The sequence below is a fragment of the Sycon ciliatum genome, chromosome 8 (genome assembly GCF_964019385.1).
Source record: "Sycon ciliatum chromosome 8, ocSycCili1.1, whole genome shotgun sequence".
NCBI classification, from domain to species: domain Eukaryota; kingdom Metazoa; phylum Porifera; class Calcarea; order Leucosolenida; family Sycettidae; genus Sycon; species Sycon ciliatum.
The window spans coordinates 11,282,727-11,301,874 of NC_088650.1; the positions used below are offsets into that span (position 1 = coordinate 11,282,727).

The following is a 19,148-nucleotide window of genomic DNA, read 5'->3' on the forward strand; positions in this document are numbered from 1 at the left end:
GATGAAGTCATACTCACGCGGTACTCGCAATGTTGCCTTGATACACTGCCGTAGGTTCAATATTATAACTCAGATAGTTTTAAAAACATATACTAGTATGTTGCTGGACTGCAGATGAAGCACACTCAATTTCCGGACAGCTAGCTGTTTCGACCTTGGTAGGTCTCCTTAGCGGAGCTAAGAGCCACAGGCCGAACCAATCGCATTGGAGTCAGATGAACACCAAGGAATATCAAACCGGCTTAAAGCATCAAAGTCTGAGTGATAAACACAGCGATAGGTTCACGAGGGCAGATACATGTACATGTAACTGGATGCAGATAAACAGATGAAACATTATAATAATGATATGCTGGCTTGATGAAAATACAAAATATACCTGCCGTCTTTGATATAAATTGAAATACATCCTTCCATATAAGTTCGGGGGCTTTCTGGTCAGTTGATAGAATTAATTTCGGGGGGGGGGGGGAGGGTGAATAGATTCGGCTCAAGTTCACACTGTGGGTATGCACAAAAACCTGAATTTGGAAGCACGCATGGGAATCAAGTAAACGGCGCAAACATAGCAGTTTGCGAATAGGACTAACTGTCAACTGTGTGAGCTGTCAAGTGGCAACACTGGAGCAGGATATATTCTGTATATCATTGACACTACTGACCGTGTTCCTCAGAACTGCTAATGATGCCCTCAACTTACTTCACATTTTGATGGTCTCAAGGGAAATCCACAATTCCCAGTGTGCCTTGGAAATGTCAGCAGCGATAGGCAAGCAATTCCACTGATTAACATTCGAGGTGGGTCAAGCAGGAAAGCCACAGCAGGAGAATATGTGTGATATACGGTCTGAGTGTCCACTAAACCAGTAGAATCAGGTTTGGAAAGGGCCGGATTAGTGACCAGCAACACGGCTTGGCAACGACCAGCACCGATACGCTACCGGTTTAGACAAATCCATATATTCAGTTCTTTGGATGGAGCGCTTCGAGCGAAAAGTGTCAAACATGATATTGTCGTCCTTGTTGCTCCAGGATTCCTGCATGGTACACAGAGCAACATAAGGCATGATGGAGAGCATCAGCGACTGCTACGGAGAAAATATGACATGGGGCTGAGGTTTTGATTTCATTTTCCTTTGATTCTCTTTTGCCTGTTGTTGACAACCAGGATCTGATCTTCCGCACTATTTGGGCTGTCTACGGAACAGTACTTCCCTCCTACTCAACCTCCAGCTGTAGTTCATGTCAGTTAGTTCTTGTCATTCTTGAACAGATATTATCTCAATCTCAAACAGTATATCTTTCAATCTCGCCAAATATTCGGTGAGTGTGTGAGTGATCAGTATATTGTTTTCACAAGTTCCTACACCAAGAGAACAATACAGTCATCAAAGAGAGCAACGTGCGGCGAAGTGCGCCTTACCTTCGTAAAGCGTAGCAAGATCTGGCTCACCGGCCATGCGTAGAACTGAGAGCAGGCACCTGCATGGATCCTTGCCGCTCTGCCATAGCAAGTACCGCTTCCACACGCGAAGCAGATAGAACAGCAAGTGGCCGAAATCGTTCTTGTGCATCACGTAGAAGCGTAGGAATCCATCCAGGTACTGGTCGGAGAAACCCAGGTACAAACCCACGTTATGAAACCTAAGATGGGTATCGAGCAGAATAGGCTCCCGCTGCATGCGCATGCACAACGTGGTGAAACTTATGGAGTCGAAATTGCACCGCTGACAAATCAGGCCAGCTGCAGGAATACAATACGGATGCACAGAATACACATGGTTTAGACATCAGCATCAGTTAATTGCATTTTCTAAGTCCTAGGGAAAGGACCAGTCCCGGTGCTCCTTCAATTAAAGATACAAATTTGAGAATATGGCAAGTAAGCAGAGTCCCTTACAAGAAGGGACTAAAAGATGTTCGCAAAGCACTTTCCTGGTCGGAGAGCGAATCACAAAAAAACATCATGCCGGACCAGCCGTTTCCTTTCATACATCTGAAAGTGTTGTGGTAAATCTGTTTAGAATCTCGGCATCCCTCCTCCACAGTCTAAATGATATAAAACAATCCTGTGCCGAGTTACTTCAAATAGATGGGGAGCTACAACTTTCTTCTACTGTGTAACAGCATCTGATGGCATGACACTCGATCTTACCGTTTAATAAAGGCTCGTGACCAGCCGGTGCAAATCCATACCCGACCTCTTCTGCTCCCGGTCTGGGATGAAAAGCATTCGCTGGGTGCTGCTGGCCATGTGCTTGTGGGCGCGGTGGGGGCGTGTACAACGGTGCACAGCAGCTACTGCACTGAAACATGAGTGGATAACCATTCCGGGAGCTGCCTGAACAATGGCACAGTGGAGATGAACCCGTCTGCATCTGGGTTTCCTCCTGAACTGGAAACACCTGTAAACACCAAGTAGGCCAGAATGAATTAAGTCAGTGGGTCTGACAAGCAAGTGTCACGTCAGGTCGGCGGGAAAAGCGCGACCTCCAGTGTGGGAGCAACCAACTTCCTCAGAGGATGATCTAAAGCAGCACATTTATAGAGAGGCAGGTGGGGGCCAAAGTAACACTTTTAAGGTTATTGAATGGTGGGGAATGGCTGATGTGGTCGAATACCTTATCAGAAACAAGCAGCTGTCTACTGTTGAATCAGGCATTTTGGTGGGGTTTAGTTTTCTGTAACTGCAGCTTACACCGAAATTGAACACAACATGCTACCAGTACATGTACTATAAAGGTCATTTGTATAGTGTGGCTTCTGGAACATTATTTGGAAAATATCAACACAGACTCGTTGATTAACAAGAGCCTCCCGCCACACTGGCGGTTTCAGAGGCAGCTATTGCTGTTTAGCATTTCTTTTAGGGCTTTGTTATTCGTATGTATTTGTTATTCGTATGTATTTGTGTGTATATGGAAGAATGCGTTGTGGCCGGATTCCTCACTGTAATTATTAGACAGTGCTAATAAAATAAAATTAAAATTAAAAAACAATAAACGTTATGTGAATGATGTCATGGTGGTGAGTCAGCGGAACCGCTTATGGCCACCGTGTATACAGCGGGCTATTACATCGCTGTGCCGCGACTTGGGCAGCGAATTGATTATTATTGTTTAAGCACTTGTAGGAGAGCACGAAACTGACCGATATTGCAATTGATTTAAAAACGCTACGAAACCCCGATCTTCGGATGAACAGAAAATATTATTCGAATGGTGAACCAATTTAATTGACTACTTCGATAGAAAATGTTACAGCATGAGATACTTCTGGCTTTATACTTAAAATTATAGTATACTTTTCATGCCACGTGATCTAGGGCTATCATTGATGCTTTGCACAGGTCGGATTTTATGTGCTACTGTCTGTGATATTTCTGCGCTTCAAAACCATGATGCAGTCCTTTGCAAAGGGCTGAACAATGTGCAGCGCATAGCTGATAGAAAGAAACGGGCTTCAGCGTTCCAGCTCGTCCTCACCTCATAAGGAATATCGTGGCAATCCACTGGCACTGGCGATGGGGAGTGAGGCACGTCAGACCTGCGAGCGGCTGCATTGTGTTCTGCCATTGCGTCTTCTAGTCAGTTTGGAATTTGAACGAACTATCACTAATCGTTACAGGAATAGTGTATCGAGTTCGACCATACACCAGGGCAATACTGAGGATGAAACAGGTGGAGGATATTGCAGAGACTAGTCTTGCCACGACAATGCATTACTCAGTAACACCAAAACTGTGAAGAGCAATAATTCAAATGCAAGAAGATGGAAGTCAAGAACAAACTAACGTACTCTTCATTTTCTGGTGTACATTTTATCTGATACTGTGTTGGATTCGGACGCGCGCGCATGCTGCTGCTACCAATGTGGTAGGTCTGCTGCTAGTATAGTGTAGGTCACAAGGTGGCACCGGGAATTTTTCGCAGTGTAGACTCTACTACTAGTACTTATCAGTGATCAGTGATCTCTTTAGCCATGGCAAAACCAGGCTATGGGTGATGAATGACATCATTGCATGTTCGCTTCTAGTTCTACTGCCTGACAGTGGATCTGCCCTTTGGAAACAACCCGGAAAGACCTCGATACTAGCACTAATACTAGTCAGTCTAGTGCGATCGCGATAGATTCGAGAAAAGTCTCCGCGAGTTGACATAGGCCAAGCACGTGTTCCTTTGTCATCTACAGCAGTTGAAATTACTCTCCGTCGAGAGAAGTTGCATTCGCTTGATGCAGAACGTCAAACGTTGAAATCGATAGATGCGAAGGGATCGAACTTACTCGGAAGCTGCATATTAATCATGTGTTATGACGCGACCTCCACGCCATTTTGACAGTTCAATGACGCTCTTGAAAGAGTTGACAGCATTGCAGAAATTCGCAGGGCTATGTCAGCAGCAGCAAGCATCAGCCGTACATGTGGCCGCTGTAGGGGTTTGTGGCTCATGCCGCAACGTCCAGAAACTACTGGATGGATAGGTATCCCTATGGCGTGTCATGCAAATGCTGACTGTTGCACTGACTAGTTCGATGACTGTACGAACCCTGGCCTGTTATATCGCGCGCTGTGTCAGTGATGTCAAACTGCAAGCAGAGAAGACATACTACTACTAGTAGTACGGCATTACGTTACTGTTACTGCGGATGAAGATCAGAAGCTGTGACTACAGGACTGTTGTCGTTTTGTAGACCGACTACGACTACCGGTATACCGCGTGCCCGGTAATGATATGTGCGAGTCGTATACATGCGCTTGTTTGAGAGATGTGGACTCGACGTGCCGTAGTACCAGTGATTCGTTTGTTATGACGCGCGGCAACTGAGCTCCAACCACCTGCACACGTTCCTGTCAACTCGGTGCTGTGTTTTGACAACAATTTTCATTCAACGTGCTCCAAAAAAAGTCAGGTTGAATTGCCCACGCCTGGGGTTCTGACCAATCAGATGTTTCCCTTCGGAAAGATCCTTATGCGGCTACAATTGGGCCCTTGTTTACCGTCATTGGACAGCTCCCACGAAGCCCAGGGAGCTCATCGAGTAATCCTTACTTGACAACACGTACACGTAGTACATTGACCTTCATCCGTATGCTGTCCAATGATATTTCGAAAGACTATGCTGAAAATTATAATGCTAGTACTAGAAGTACGACTACTCGCACACCAGTGTATCTACACCATCGGGTGATCTGCGTTCATGTTTCATGCTTCAGGTCGGGTGATGAGTAGGAACGACCGTGTCCAAGTGACACACTGCTGGTGGTCCCAGTACAGCAGTGGAAGTTAGTTGTTTACCTTTCTTGAGCCAGCATGCAGGCCATTTCGCCAGCTGTATTTTTATATTTGTTACCAACATCGCTCCACTACCTGTACATGTACAATATAGTAGCATTAGGGAAAGCTAGAATCAGCACAATTTCGAGAACTCATCTCAGTAAAGAGTGGAAGCCAAAATTGGAGAAAACCTCACCACACCAAATTTGAACAATGGTCGAGAAGATGTAAAGTGATGATGATCACACGGAAACGTTCTGGAAACTAGTATTATATTTTACTTTGCTATGACTGCAAAAATGTGTGTCATGCATGACCAAATTTGAGGTTCATTTTCAGCTCCAGCTCCTCCCCAGTTCCGTCACCGCCTTCAGCATTGTAGTGGAGGAAGTGGGGAGCAGCTGGAGCTGAAATCGACACTGACTCACGCTGCCATCTGGTGTTCACGAGGTGTTTGTCGCGCTGGAAACAGAGCGTCTCTGTAAGTAAAATTTTGTTTGTATTCCTGGTGATGTTTGTGCCTGCAGAGCGCTTTGTACATTGTACATGTAGATGTAAGTGGTGCTCTTGAGACACAATTTTCCTCAACCTACTACCCAAGCTCAACTGATGAGGGGCGATTTCCCCGAAACACTGTGTATTGAGCAGGGGTTGGTGCTTTCTTGCAGGTTTACCGAGTGGACGGTTCGATGGACTTCTCGTGTACTCTGGATGGCAGTCTTTAGCCAGTCAAGTGAAAATCCAAGTCGGCAGGAGTAGCGTGAGCCCCATGTAGGGAGCAACACACAATTCCCCAAGTATCGCTGAAGTCGCACCAACCTCTTCTTCACAATGAATTTATAGTAAAGAGTAGGAACTAGGTACAAGTTACGCTATATTGTCCACTAGCCCCACCAGTTACTTGGCAATCAGCTCATTCGATAACATTGCACAAAACTGACCGACAGTACTGACATTCTACAACTAACTGGCTATCTTGGTCCTTTTCTTTACATCTCATCCACTCATGTTCTGCGATTTGTGTGAGAGTGCAGGTTCGTGAAGGTTATAGGAGAACGGACGTATTATTTAATGCTAGGGCCCATGCTTTCATGCACGCAGGAGTACACGCACATAGCAATTATATCTTTCATAAAAAAAAGCACGTTCGGATATTCACCATTCAGGATGAAGGAATGGCGACGCCAAGTGTGCCACTGATGTTTGTAGAGGTTAAATTCGAAGACGAACAATAAAACTTGTAGCCATGAATGGTTGCGGCTTCGTTAAGGAATGTCAATACGAAAACTGGGAGAGTAACGTATCACTCAGGACTGTATCTAAATGGTTTTATGAAGAGGAAAGAAGATAATTGTGATAATTTGGGCGTGATCTGTTAGCTATTTATAACCAATCTCTTCGACCAATGTGTAAGAATGAGGTGTTTAACAATTAACGTGATAATATTAAGACTTTCTCAGTGTGATGGGATTTTACCAACACTATTCAACTAGAACGAGACAAATAAACGAAAGAAATGTGCAGTGCGGGATTGCTACATTTTCATTAGGAACTGACACATTGGAAGTGTGAATGCCTGGTTCGGATGGTTCATGCCAAAGGTGTGTGTCGTCATGGCAAATGGCTGGCTTGGACGAGACGTACTTTCCGTTTCATTGTCTTTCAATTGAATAATTAAAAAATGTCATAGTGGAAAGATCGCCATGTTAGGGGTAGGTTTCGATTATATACTTTCCCGATTCGGGAAAGTATAGTTTAAAGAGAAGAACGCATGGCTCCGGCAAAATTATCGGACAGGTAGCGAAGTCCCGGCTTATTAATGACGCTAAGTGTTGAAACCTACTTCTGCCCAGGTGTCACCTGGTGCATAATGTACGTATACGATGGTTCGTACATCGGCTCGCCATCCTCCTCTTCGTGACGACTTTCTGGAATGGCAGAGTAACTGGGGGAGGTAATGTAACACTCTTCCGGCCCTGTGGCGTCGTGTCCATTGGGCGACCTCTCCTGGTATATTGCAGACATCCTTAGGCCTGTTCCACTCTCTTGTGACACTATGGAGCCGCGCCGGCCGCCGCATACACTGCCTTCGCTGCCGAAGCCGCTGTCCTCCTTAGGCGTTGTAGCGGGCTTAGAAACTGTGAGCTCAGGTCCCACGATACGTTGATACTGGTAGAAAGCCGCCACAGGCATAGGAGACACATCTGGAGCGGACCACAATACCAGGCAAGAACATTGAATGCTGGTTAAAGCTTGAAGGTTAGGCTAAAGGCTCCCTTAGTGCGAAACTCGAAAAGCAACCAATCACTGTCTGATGGTCGTTCATGCATGATACCAAGAGGTTTATGTACTCTTGATGATACTTGGAGTCCTAGCAGTTCTTTATATCGCCATACAAATTGAATGTTTCGTCCAAGCGAACCAAGAACATGCCGAATCCACAGCTTCAATTCGCAATGGACATAATGTGTACTTGTACTTGCAAATGTGTACTTGTTGTTGCGGCCGACCTCTGCTCATTGAGCTGTATTGTACATAACCATTGACATGTTACATAGTGACATGCTTGCAATCGGCTCTCGCCGTATGATTGGATTCGATTGATTTTATTTATAGTCAAAGAGAAGTGGTGAGCTTCTTTTCGTCCCTCTTGATATTTGTAAGTTGTACTGTTGAGGCAACGAACCGAAATAATAAAAACCAAACCAAACCAGGCACACATGCTCTTTCCCCGGGCACTGCAAAAATCACAACTCATTTCACAGAATCATTTTTTCAACGTTTCGGCAAATTTCCATGATCAGGATGCAACATTTTGTGACTTTTGCAGTGCCCAGGGAAAGAGCATGTGTGCTCACCACTTCTCTTTGAGTTACGAAGCTGCAGGATGCCTCATACCTTCTACATCTACTTATACAGTAAAACCTGTGACTAACGACCACCCCTTGGGGCCAGAGAAAGCGATCTTTAGTGGCAGGTGGCCTTTAGCTAGAGGTTTGCACCGCACAGCCATAGTATATGAATGTGAGACCGTCCGTGCCCGGCAGAGTGGTCTTTAGTACCAGGCTGGTCGCTAGTCACGGTGGTCTTTAGTTACAGGTTTTAATGTAGTGGTGCCTATAATGGATATCCGACTAATAGCCTTTCTGGTCTCTCGTGATGTGCTTTACTTTATTCAGCTTGGCTCAGCATTAAGTAAGTTAACCCAAATTAAATCCATGAAATTGAATTCTTTAGCACAAACACAACATAGCGGCATATCAGAACTCACCGGCCCCAGTCACTAGCGCTCCATAACCATTGTCCACAAGCAGACCGACCATTTTCTGGGTGATATCGCTTTCTCTGCGCTCGGCACATTTGCTTTTAAAGTTCTTCAGCATCTTGTAGATATGATCGCCGTAGCATTGACCGCGTGCTGCGCTCTGTGAGATATCCCCCTTCATGTCGGCAATCATCTCCGCGGGGTACTCCAGCCTCAAGGCCAAGCTCTCCAGTTTGTAAACTGATTTGAACACCTGGTCGATGTTACACTTCGTGACGTTGTGCGCAATATCAGCTATGTCGATGTCTACCTGCCGCAGATCTGCATCTAACAAAAGAGCAAAACACAGTCGGATTTGCGGCGTCAAACACGAGAGGTGCAAAATGGGACAAATTAATCTCTCCTGGGTTGTCAATGCACCGAAGCCGAGCAACATGAATTCTAAGTCACAAAGTTTGAGAATTTTCATTCAAATCCTGGCCTGCCGCACAGGCAACCTGTTTCGGACCACCATGGCGGTTGTCTGGTTTTGGTGAATAAACGTGAAGCTCAAAGCTGCAACCTAGCGTCCTCTCTCTCTACGCTTTGCAGATCCCGGATGATACAGTCATGTATGTGTATCATGTATTCGGGATAATAATCATATTGAGCATTGAACGCGATGATATCTTAGTACATGTACAGCGAACACGCTGAAGGTTGACTTTGGTTGTGACCTGTGATGTCAGCTGCCTGGAGATCAAAGCGCTTTTATGTGTTTTTGGTTTTGTTTTGACAAGATAGCTACAAGCCAACATGCAAGAAAATAACAGAGCGACACATTGCAATGGCAGTCGAAGTAGTGGAGGCGGGACAAGAAAGATCGGCTAAGCCGACCAAGGGTCTCGTTATCACGTGACAAGCCCAACTAACCTTCTGCTGCTGCTGATGATGGGTTTGGCTCCGGTGGTGGTTTCCTGATGTCAGGATGGTGCGTCTTCTGATTAGGCAAGCGGGGAGGAGTTTTCCGAAGCGGGGCAGGCGTACTTGGTGCTGACTGTGGCCCATTGCACTCGGATGACGGCAGTGGTGCAAGGGACCTGTTTGGGGTGGCTGAACGGTGCCGGGCATGTACTGGCGGCGGGGATGCTGCAAGCAACACAGGCACATGTGCAGAATAGCGAACGAATTAAGTCATTAACTTAAAAGAAATCCTCTCTAAATGATATGCATGTAGGACACGACGACCTAGCTGTTACCTGGAGTATGCTAACTGTTGCCCATTTCATACAAATGCATCGCAATATGATAATATATAATTTCCCTCAAACCTATGAATATGATTATGTATTTCTGTTTCTCTGATCCGCTTTTCTGTTTTTCTTGAGATAAATGTCCCAAAGATCACAGGAACTGTATGGATGTAGCCTTTTGGCTCTCTTTTAGTCTCCTGAAATACAATACTAGTAGGCTGAGACGCGATGACATGTACGTAAGTGCTTAATCAGATCGAAATATGCCACAGATGTGCTTCCAGAAAGAGGAAAAAATTGGGCACGGCTTACTTACGGATTGACTGGGCACATTCGGATTCTAGTGATGCCGTGCGCGATCTATGCGATGAAGACGAACGGTGTCGTGGAGGTATTGCAGGGCGTACTGTGAGCACACAACACACACACACACACACACACACATACCACACACACACACACACACACACCACACACACACACACACACACACACACATACACACACATACACACAACACACACACACCACACACCACACACCACACCACACACACACACACACACACACACACACGCACGCATACACCACACACACACCACACACACCACACACACCACACACACCACACACACACACATACACACACACACGACACACACACCACACACACACACACACACACACACACACACACACACACACGCACACACCATGGCTGGTTAACATCGCCCGTATCACGTGTTTACGGGAATTAGATCGCCGTGATTGTGGAATAAAAAGAAAAGAAACCACCCACAATGTAGCAGATACAATACACAATAGCGAGAGTTCCCAGATTGCCTAGAGCGCTCAATACCACAAGAATGGAGCAATACCACAAAGGCGGCAGAGAACAAAGAAAATCGGCGAGATCATTTTTCTGCCTTTGTAGCAGATACACTACCTTTAATAATAATTTTATTCTATTTTTCGAATTGCCGGCACTTACCCTCATCACCTCATCTTATGTCCTTTACGTTTCACGCGATGTACTTGCTGTACTCTATACTAATTCCTGTTTCGGCCTGAGAATATCGGAAGCTGCATGAGTCTTCAATTAAACATATTACATGCCTTCAGTGAGGGGTATTGAACAGTCCAGCAAAGTAAGCACATACAATGTACACGTGGGCGGTGAATCGCGATGAACTACATGTCATTGGTACATTCAGTGTACTGTACATGTGCAAGTACATGATTGCATGATATCAAATGAATTGCCTAATTTACGATAATTATTGTGCTGGTCAAAATAATGAGTTGACGAGAGAGCAACGTCGGCTTACCGTTTTGAGTGTTTTCGTACTCCGGTTCTCTATTGCGGGCTGTAGTCTGAACATCGCTATTGCGCCTTGGCGGTCGTTGTGGACTTTCAGAAGCCTGCAAGCAAGAACATAGTACCAAGAGTAGATAAACAAGAGTGTGCAACTCGCGGATGGGTTGGCCCACGGCGGAATTTTTTGTTGACGTAATCTTTTCGACGACGCACGCGCTGCGAGCCTTTTGGAGAGTTTTCCCTCGTGCACTTGGCTGGGCTTTACACTACAAGGTCGGTGCCCAGCACGTGCTCTCAAACTGCTCTGCGGCAAAATCCGCGTTCCTCTGAAAAAAGGTGACGTAAACAAAAAATTCCGCCGTGGGCAGAATACCCCGCGTATCTGCAGATTGTGCAGGAGAGATCCGGAGTTGCACACTCTTGTTTATCTACTCTTGATAGTACCAATAAGGCTTCCGAACAGGGTAGCGTAATGGTATTATTATTATTATTATTATTATTATTATTATTCTAATTTCGAGTGACAAAGACACGAAGTAGGGCGCCTGGTGTAGCCCTTTCCCAAAGATGCCATAATTTTTCGCAACTTATGCTTTTCGCAACCGTGCCAAAACAAGTGCTAGCTGCTGAAATCGCATCCATACTTTCAGAAAAAGCTCAAAAGTTGCAAATATCGCAACTTAAAATTCGAGAGTTCTTGTGCAAAAACCACCAAAAAAGGAGCAGAAATGCGCATTAGTAGAAATGCAGCGACAGAAAACTCGTACACCCCTTCCTGCTCAGGACCTGCTGTGAACCACCACTTTACACAGTGCCAGTAGCCTGTTGCATGTGTCCTACATTATTCCAGTGTGCGGAAAAAGGAAGGCACATTATCGTAACTACCGTTGATCTACTATTTCTCTGAAATGAGTCTGAAGGCAGGTGAGAAATGAGCGAGTATGCATTTGTCCGACATGCAGTCCGTGACTTGACCTTTTGACCCCATATCTTAGGGCCAAGGTTTCGGAAAAGCTGCGAAATAGTTGGCGAAAATGAAGAAAGTTGCGAAAGTTGCGATTTCTTCCTAAACATCGAAAAGTTGCGAAACAAGTGGCGAGCATCTTTGGGAAAGGGCTAGCCTGGTGTCGAAGTCGCACAGTATCATTATTACCCCAGCGACATGGTGTGTGTCCAGGCAGTGACGTTGTCATTCGGATTATCCCCAAGTTGTTCATTGTACTGTTGAGATACCGAATTCAAATAAATCAAAACAATACAAAACAATACAATAGTAACGTTTTCATTTAAAAAATTATTGCTTCAATATAATAATATCGAAGCAAATTGTTTTAAATGAAAGCATTCCTATTATTTATATTCCCATCTCGCCTTTGTGGAAAACAAAGGCAAACGGACAGACTGACGAACAACCGTCAGGCAGGACCAAAAGGCAGACAGGAACTCACTTATCTACTTGTATCATGTTTTGAAGAAAACGTTTGGTTGTCGATATCAACTAGTACATGTCTATTAGTGTCCGTCAGAGTTACATGTAGGTCCTTTGCTACTATTGTGTGGCTCAGCTACGTCATAATGTAGTTTAAATAGACAGAAGGCTGACTGACAAGCTGATAGGCAAATGGATAGTAAGGGAGAAAGAGGAGAGAGAGATGGAGAGAGAATCGGAGAGAGATAAAGACATAGAAAGAGACATGAAGTTCGAGTCGGAAAGAGAAATAGCGCAGACACCAGGCTGATTGTGATGTTCCGTCAGGGTTCACACGCCGTTGAAGGAAGGAAGGTTGTCGCCAGGATGTTTGCCCGGAATTGTCGCTGCTCAATTTTACATGCCCGGCTTTCCGAATAATAACAATTGGGGGTGGTTTACCGACGGAACACATTGATAGGGCTTGGATCAGGTCATTCTGGAGAAGTGTACATGTGAATAAACCCGATCACACTCACGGTGCGTTGAGATGTGGCGTTCGGCATTCTCAGGAGCTGTTTGTTCAGCTGGGCGCTGACCGCCTGATGTGAAACAAGCTTGGGGCATGGTGGATCAGCCAGGACGCAATTAACACCTGTACACAACACACATTGCATAATACTTGTACGATTATGCACACACGGAAATAGGCCTTTTGCGTGCACACACAGACACAAACACACATGTACATAATACAAGTTCAGGTGCATGCACGCACGCACGCACGCACGTACGCACGCACGCGCTGGTCAATACGCAGACAGACCCCCACCGTCCAGCAGGTCGTGATGGTGTCCATTGTCACCACCACTCAGCCTGGGTGCTAGTATCCGATTTGCTGACTCGGCACCTGATCTGAATCACTACTACTAGAGTGTGTGTGGGGGGGGGGGGGCATGAACCTCAGTTGATCTACATGTACTTTCAAAAAATAACGATTTTAAACCAAAAAGGCGGAAGAGAACAGAGACAAGCTCTAGCCTGTTGTCTTTGTTCTCTTCAGCCTTTTTCATATTGCTCCTCCTTGTGATGTTGAGCATTCTAGTCTAGGCAGTCTGAGAATTCTCGCAAGTATGTGAATTATAATTATAATTACATGTACATGTACATGTACATGTATGTACATGTACATGTATGTACATGTACATGTACATGTACCTCTACACAAACAATTGTACATGTATAGATAAGAATCAGAACAGAAACAGAAGTTACCGTTCTCAGCCGATCCCTGGACAGGTTAGCGGAACAGTGGCGCACCACCAAGAAGCGCGGGTGGGTCACTCCTCGGGGATAACGAGGATGTCTCTCGGTGGAAACAACTAGCCGCTGCAGCGTTTAGATCGCTCTGGTCACTATGAAGCCGGCGCAGTACCGTTGGAGAAGAACTGAGGCTTCGTCTCTACAATGCGTTTGTACTACCAGTGCTAGTATACAACGCCGGCACATGGGGATTGACGGCAGCTGCCGAGGGTGGACTCGACGCATTCCACCGGCCAGCTCCGCTCACTGATCGGCTTCGTCTGGCCGCAGACGATCGCAACAACAGCACTCTACGACAGGTGCAAGGCAGAGCCGATCAGCCGCATCATCACCAGAGCTCGGTGGAGGCTATTTGGCCATATCCTTCGACTTCCCAGTGATACCCCCGCCGTCCCAAGCATGGTCAGCTACATTGAATGTGATGACCGCAAGTGGAGAGACCGCCCTCGCATCACCCTGCCGGTGAAGCTCGACGACGACCTCAACCGAGCTGCGTGCGGGCGATTGCAGAGCCTGGAAGATCTGGAGCGCCGATAAGACGTACAATGTAGCTGCAGTTCGAAGCGAGTGGAGGCAACTACTGGATATGATCTGCGAGTAGAGGTTTCGGCGATGAAACCGCGCCGTCACCTTTTTCCCAGATCACGGAAATATCGCTCAATACACTTTTTAAACACATTCTATACACAAGTCACAAGGAATTAACAGCTACGTTTGTGCTTGTTGTCTTTATGTCTCCTATATCAACTGCTTCCCTTACCATGTCCAGCATAAGCGAACGTGTGGACTGTGTTTGTGCATGGGTGGTTTGCACTTGCACTGTTGACGCTGCCGCGGGAATGCATAATTATAAATTTTAAATAATAATAATAAATAGAAAAGAAAAGAACCAAGGAACTACAAGTTATGCTATAATGTCCACTAACACCACCAGATACTGAACAATCAGGTCATGTGATAACATTGCACGACACTGACCGACCTTTTCTTTTCTACAAGTATTTATTTTTTTAACTTTGTTTTACTTCGCAAATTCCACTCTACAAATTTATCCTTGGCTCTCCATCCGAGCCCATGTACATGTTCATGTTCATGTATTATGACATTGTGTTAGTATGTTAATAGTATGGAAAACAAATCAGCGTCAGTTGGTGCGTGCCTACCGAATGAATGACTTGTTTAGGCCATGACATGCCATGCTTGCAGGCACCATTATACATGTGCATGTAGCCCGTGCGCACATTTGCAGTTTTGACACCCGAGCTTGCCACACCACATCGCGGCGGTCCACAGCTAGTTGGCAACTTTGTGACAGGGCCAACTTGGGTGGGTCGCTTCAAGGATTATAGGGAAAGTACCAGCTACACGTATACACTAGTAATGTACATGTATTTCTCTGTACATGACTGTACTGGTAGTGGTAGCTTCTCCTGCCCATTCATTCGCCTCCTTCTACATGTACACGTACATGATTGTACTCTGGGCGCCCATCCAAATAAAGTGACATGCACATTTTCTGCCGTGAGAAAACCGGAAAGTAAATGCAAATAGAAGCGCTACAAGGGACTAAGACGGATCTGCAGTTGACGTCACAGACAACCCATCTTTGGCATCCTTGTGGCGATACACATGTACACTGTACATGTGCATTGCACATCTCCGCAATACGTCATGTTGTACAACAGCTTGAGTTGGATGGAAGTGCATTCATGTTATATGCTTTTGTGGTATTTAAAAAAATCCACGGTACTTCTGCCTTCCATGCAATGCACCGTCCCTCAATGATCTCCACGTTCTCAATAATGCATTGCCATTGGTCATACAATGTACTGTACATTCTCTTTCATGTACAAAGTAAAATGCAAGGTATCTTGCTGCCAATCTACACATACGTTGTGATATCAGGGAGCGAAACATGTACATACAATGTAATTGTGTACATGCTAGACATGAGTGTAGATACAATCATGTAGAAAGGTGTTCGCTCCCCACATCGGAGCTCGCGCTTTTCCGTCGACTTGACTTGTTAGATGTACTTGACTGACTCGCGACTGCCATCCACGTCTCGTATAATTAAACATGAGCGCAAAATGCAATAATAATCAAAGATATTTAAAACCCATCTTCCAAGTATTTTAGGTAAAACAGCCAACTTTGAAGCGATGCGTGCTGCACCCCATGATCCCTAGACCTTACGTCTGGGGGGGGGGGGGGCAGTGCACCTATCCCTGCACAGCTGATATAGCATGTGCACATTCTTCGTTGCCCGGCATGCGCTGGTTTTCTCGCTGATCTCAACGTCAACGTAGGCACAGGCCATTTTAAAAGACTTACTGATTCCCGTCATGCAATCGCTTCGAAATACCCAGGCACGTATCCTTCTTTATACTATTGAGTCAGCCCCTTCATTCAGCGTTCTACCTACAATGGCGTTCTACCTACAATGGCGTTCTACCTACAATGTGTTCTACCTACAATGTGTTCTACCTACAATGTGTTCTACCTACAATGGCGTTCTACCTACAATGCGTACTACCTACAATGTACAATGTCAGGTACATGTATCTCCTACGACTTCCAAGGAAAACTGGATTACCACCACTACATGTAGTATTTACTGAAGACGTTCTTTGCCGAAAAATGATGACACCGTGGAAGAGCTCGGGGCGTAAATGATGACGATTCACTGTCGTGAATACAACAACGGTGACTGCAATTACTAAAGGCACTTTAAATGTACCACTTACCTGACCCCTTGATGTCTTTTGGCGCCGAGAAAGCCGATGATCGGTGACGATACCTTGGTTGAGCGCAATGTGGAGAGCCCCGCTCGGCACATTCGTGACCTTCTGAACTGGAGACGGTATCGCGAGGTATCTCATAGCCTTCCGCTTCCTCTGCATAATATATTGCGCTGCTCCTTCCAGAATCGGCCGTGCGACTGCGCCGTCGTCCAGGACAATCGCACTTCTTGGGTGCTACCGGCGGCGGTTGTCGCTCTGTGGCTTGCTGTGGGCGAACGAAGGGCTGCGTGTTGGAAAGCTGCAGGGCATGCTCCAGTTGCTGGGTGACTAAGCTCACCCTCCGTGATTCACCGACTCGTTCAGACATTTTTAAACAACTTCTCCCTGTCGTCAGGGAGCGGAATTTACTTGTACTTGTAGGTTTGGGCGCTTTCGAGAAGCAATCCTCTCGATCAGGGTGGTTAGCAAGGTTAGCTTACCATTCCATTCTTATAGAACTGATTTTGCTGGCCAGGAGCTCTCTTCTGTCTCGCATGACAGCAAAGTCAAGCATTTGGGAATGCGCTGGTCTTCTAAAGTTGAGACCTCAAATGAGAATGATGTTTGCACGGAGAACAGGGAATTCCCGGGCGCCCAGAAGCCTGTCGCGCGGACACTGTCCCGGAGACCAGGCTGTCAATCGCGTTATCCTTACTCCTAGTTCTACACCACCACCTGCCAACGATGTCTATAATCGGACCAGTTGCGTGCCTGTGTCTGTACTAGTGCTAGCTGGTCCTCGTAGCATGCCAACTCTATCAGGGTTCTAAGTTTGAGTCTTTGTGCAGCAGTGTGGTGCTGTGTAATCGCGTCAAGCCTGTATATATACAGGCTATGTTGGCGGTACAGTACTGCAGTGCAGAACCGGAATGCAATAGTGGCCCGGATCACGAGGAGTCGGCCCGAGTGGCTCTTTAGAACATGTATTACAATCAGTGTAGTCAAGTGGTGTGCTTCACTGTCCGAAGAGTGTTCAATGCCCATGTAGGGCATGTAGGGCCTGCTGATCGTAGTAATACGTGAAACTCAGAGTTGTAACAAAGCTTCCACACTGTCTCCCTCTCTGCGGCACTTGTATTACATTGTATATTGTACGTGTCGAGTCCGAGGAACTTCTCGTGTGCTCTGGATGGCAGTCGTGAGTCATTCACGTGTCAAGTCGAGTCGGCGGAATAGCGCGAGCTCCTGTGTGGGGAGCAAACCCATTTCAAACAAATCATCGCCGAAGTCGCAACCACTATTTCGTGCATTGTACATAGCATACCACTTGATCACGTACATTTTACATAATATACAATATACAATCTCCCAGCATCGGCTGTTTAAGCTCCAGCCATTACTTTATTTAGGCTTGGACTTCAAAACATGCCGGCAACGTGCAGTCATGTCTAACCGATAGTTTCCGTGTGGGAAGTTCACACCTGCTTGCTGGTCCTGCTTGATCGCTCCAGTCCTGGACGCGCTACCTCTGTTGCACATTAGCCACGGTCAGCTTAGCCTGACACGTCTAACGTCTCGTGCAGCAAACGCCCTTTGACAAAAGGAAAACACTCCATGTACATGTCCAGTCTCCTCCCATGGTCTTATTCACGATAGCTATAGGTGACTAGAAGGCCTTCGCGTCGCAGATCGAAGTAAGGTAAACATCACAATACTTGTCAATAGAGACACAGCCATACGACGCGCACGATTCTCAGTACCTGGACCCATTTCTGGTGGACTCCGCGCCCCGCGGGTGACGCTTCCCGTGCCGGACATTCCAAGCTACCATCTATTCATCACAGCCCGTAATGCTATCGGGACCGGCCATGAGAGACAATACTGCGAGCTCATAGCGCGTGATCTGACGCAGAGAAACGGTCGCCGCACACGCAGAGCATTTGACCATTGGATCGGGCTCGCGCTGTGTTTTCCTTCGCATGCATAATACACATAATTGGCATTCAACACAGAAAATGAAAATCAGGGTACGAAAGGTCGACGCCATTGTCACCGAGAGTTTAATGAGCGTTGTACAGCCATCGGGCAGCCTGGGGAATAGTAACCACTAACGCTGCGGTGAAGGTCCACCTGATATAAACCTGTCTCGATCATGGAGGCTTCGAATAGGGACAGACAACATGTATCTCCGTGAGGTGCAATTCCAGTGAAACCCCGATATCAAGTTACCCGTCGGGAAAGAGAAAAGTACGTAATTTCCGGGGTACTTTGTAGCTAGGGTGGGCCTCACGACCCTTCATCCCAGACATCCGAGAGATCACAGTGGCGAGAACAGCTAACGTTACTGTGGGTAAGTACATTTCTATTTGAATTCGCAGAACCAAACGGGCGATGTCGCCCAATTACATGGAAGCGAATGGAAACAGTAACATATTGTAGGAAATAGTCTAACATGATAGCAGGGTGTAGTGCAAAGCAAAGAACGCTCAGTCAATGAATAACGTTAACGTTAGAATACAACACGGGGGAGGCGGTAAACAGCACATGACTGGTACTGTGGAGTACCGCAAACGTTGAAAGGTTCCTGTAGTGTTCAGTAGTGG

The 19,148-nt window shown here is 46.1% G+C and overlaps 2 protein-coding genes across 2 annotated transcripts; both read right to left on the reverse strand.

Annotated features, from left to right (window-relative positions):
• Positions 1 to 222: 222 nt before the first annotated feature.
• Positions 223 to 3,813, reverse strand: LOC135823399 (uncharacterized). The gene is made up of 4 exons (XM_065336246.1): positions 3,486 to 3,813; positions 2,156 to 2,405; positions 1,424 to 1,744; positions 223 to 1,037 (listed from the first exon to the last, which is right to left on the reverse strand). The coding sequence occupies exons 1-4, from the start codon at positions 3,573 to 3,575 to the stop codon at positions 1,000 to 1,002; spliced, it is 699 nt and encodes a 232-aa protein (XP_065192318.1). The 5' UTR covers positions 3,576 to 3,813; the 3' UTR covers positions 223 to 999.
• Positions 3,814 to 6,300: 2,487 nt separating this feature from the next.
• Positions 6,301 to 17,117, reverse strand: LOC135823401 (uncharacterized). Its single transcript, XM_065336248.1, has 7 exons — positions 16,570 to 17,117; positions 13,039 to 13,154; positions 11,102 to 11,195; positions 10,090 to 10,179; positions 9,454 to 9,669; positions 8,548 to 8,868; positions 6,301 to 7,480 (listed from the first exon to the last, which is right to left on the reverse strand). The coding sequence occupies exons 1-7, from the start codon at positions 16,931 to 16,933 to the stop codon at positions 7,116 to 7,118; spliced, it is 1,566 nt and encodes a 521-aa protein (XP_065192320.1). The 5' UTR covers positions 16,934 to 17,117; the 3' UTR covers positions 6,301 to 7,115.
• Positions 17,118 to 19,148: the final 2,031 nt, after the last annotated feature.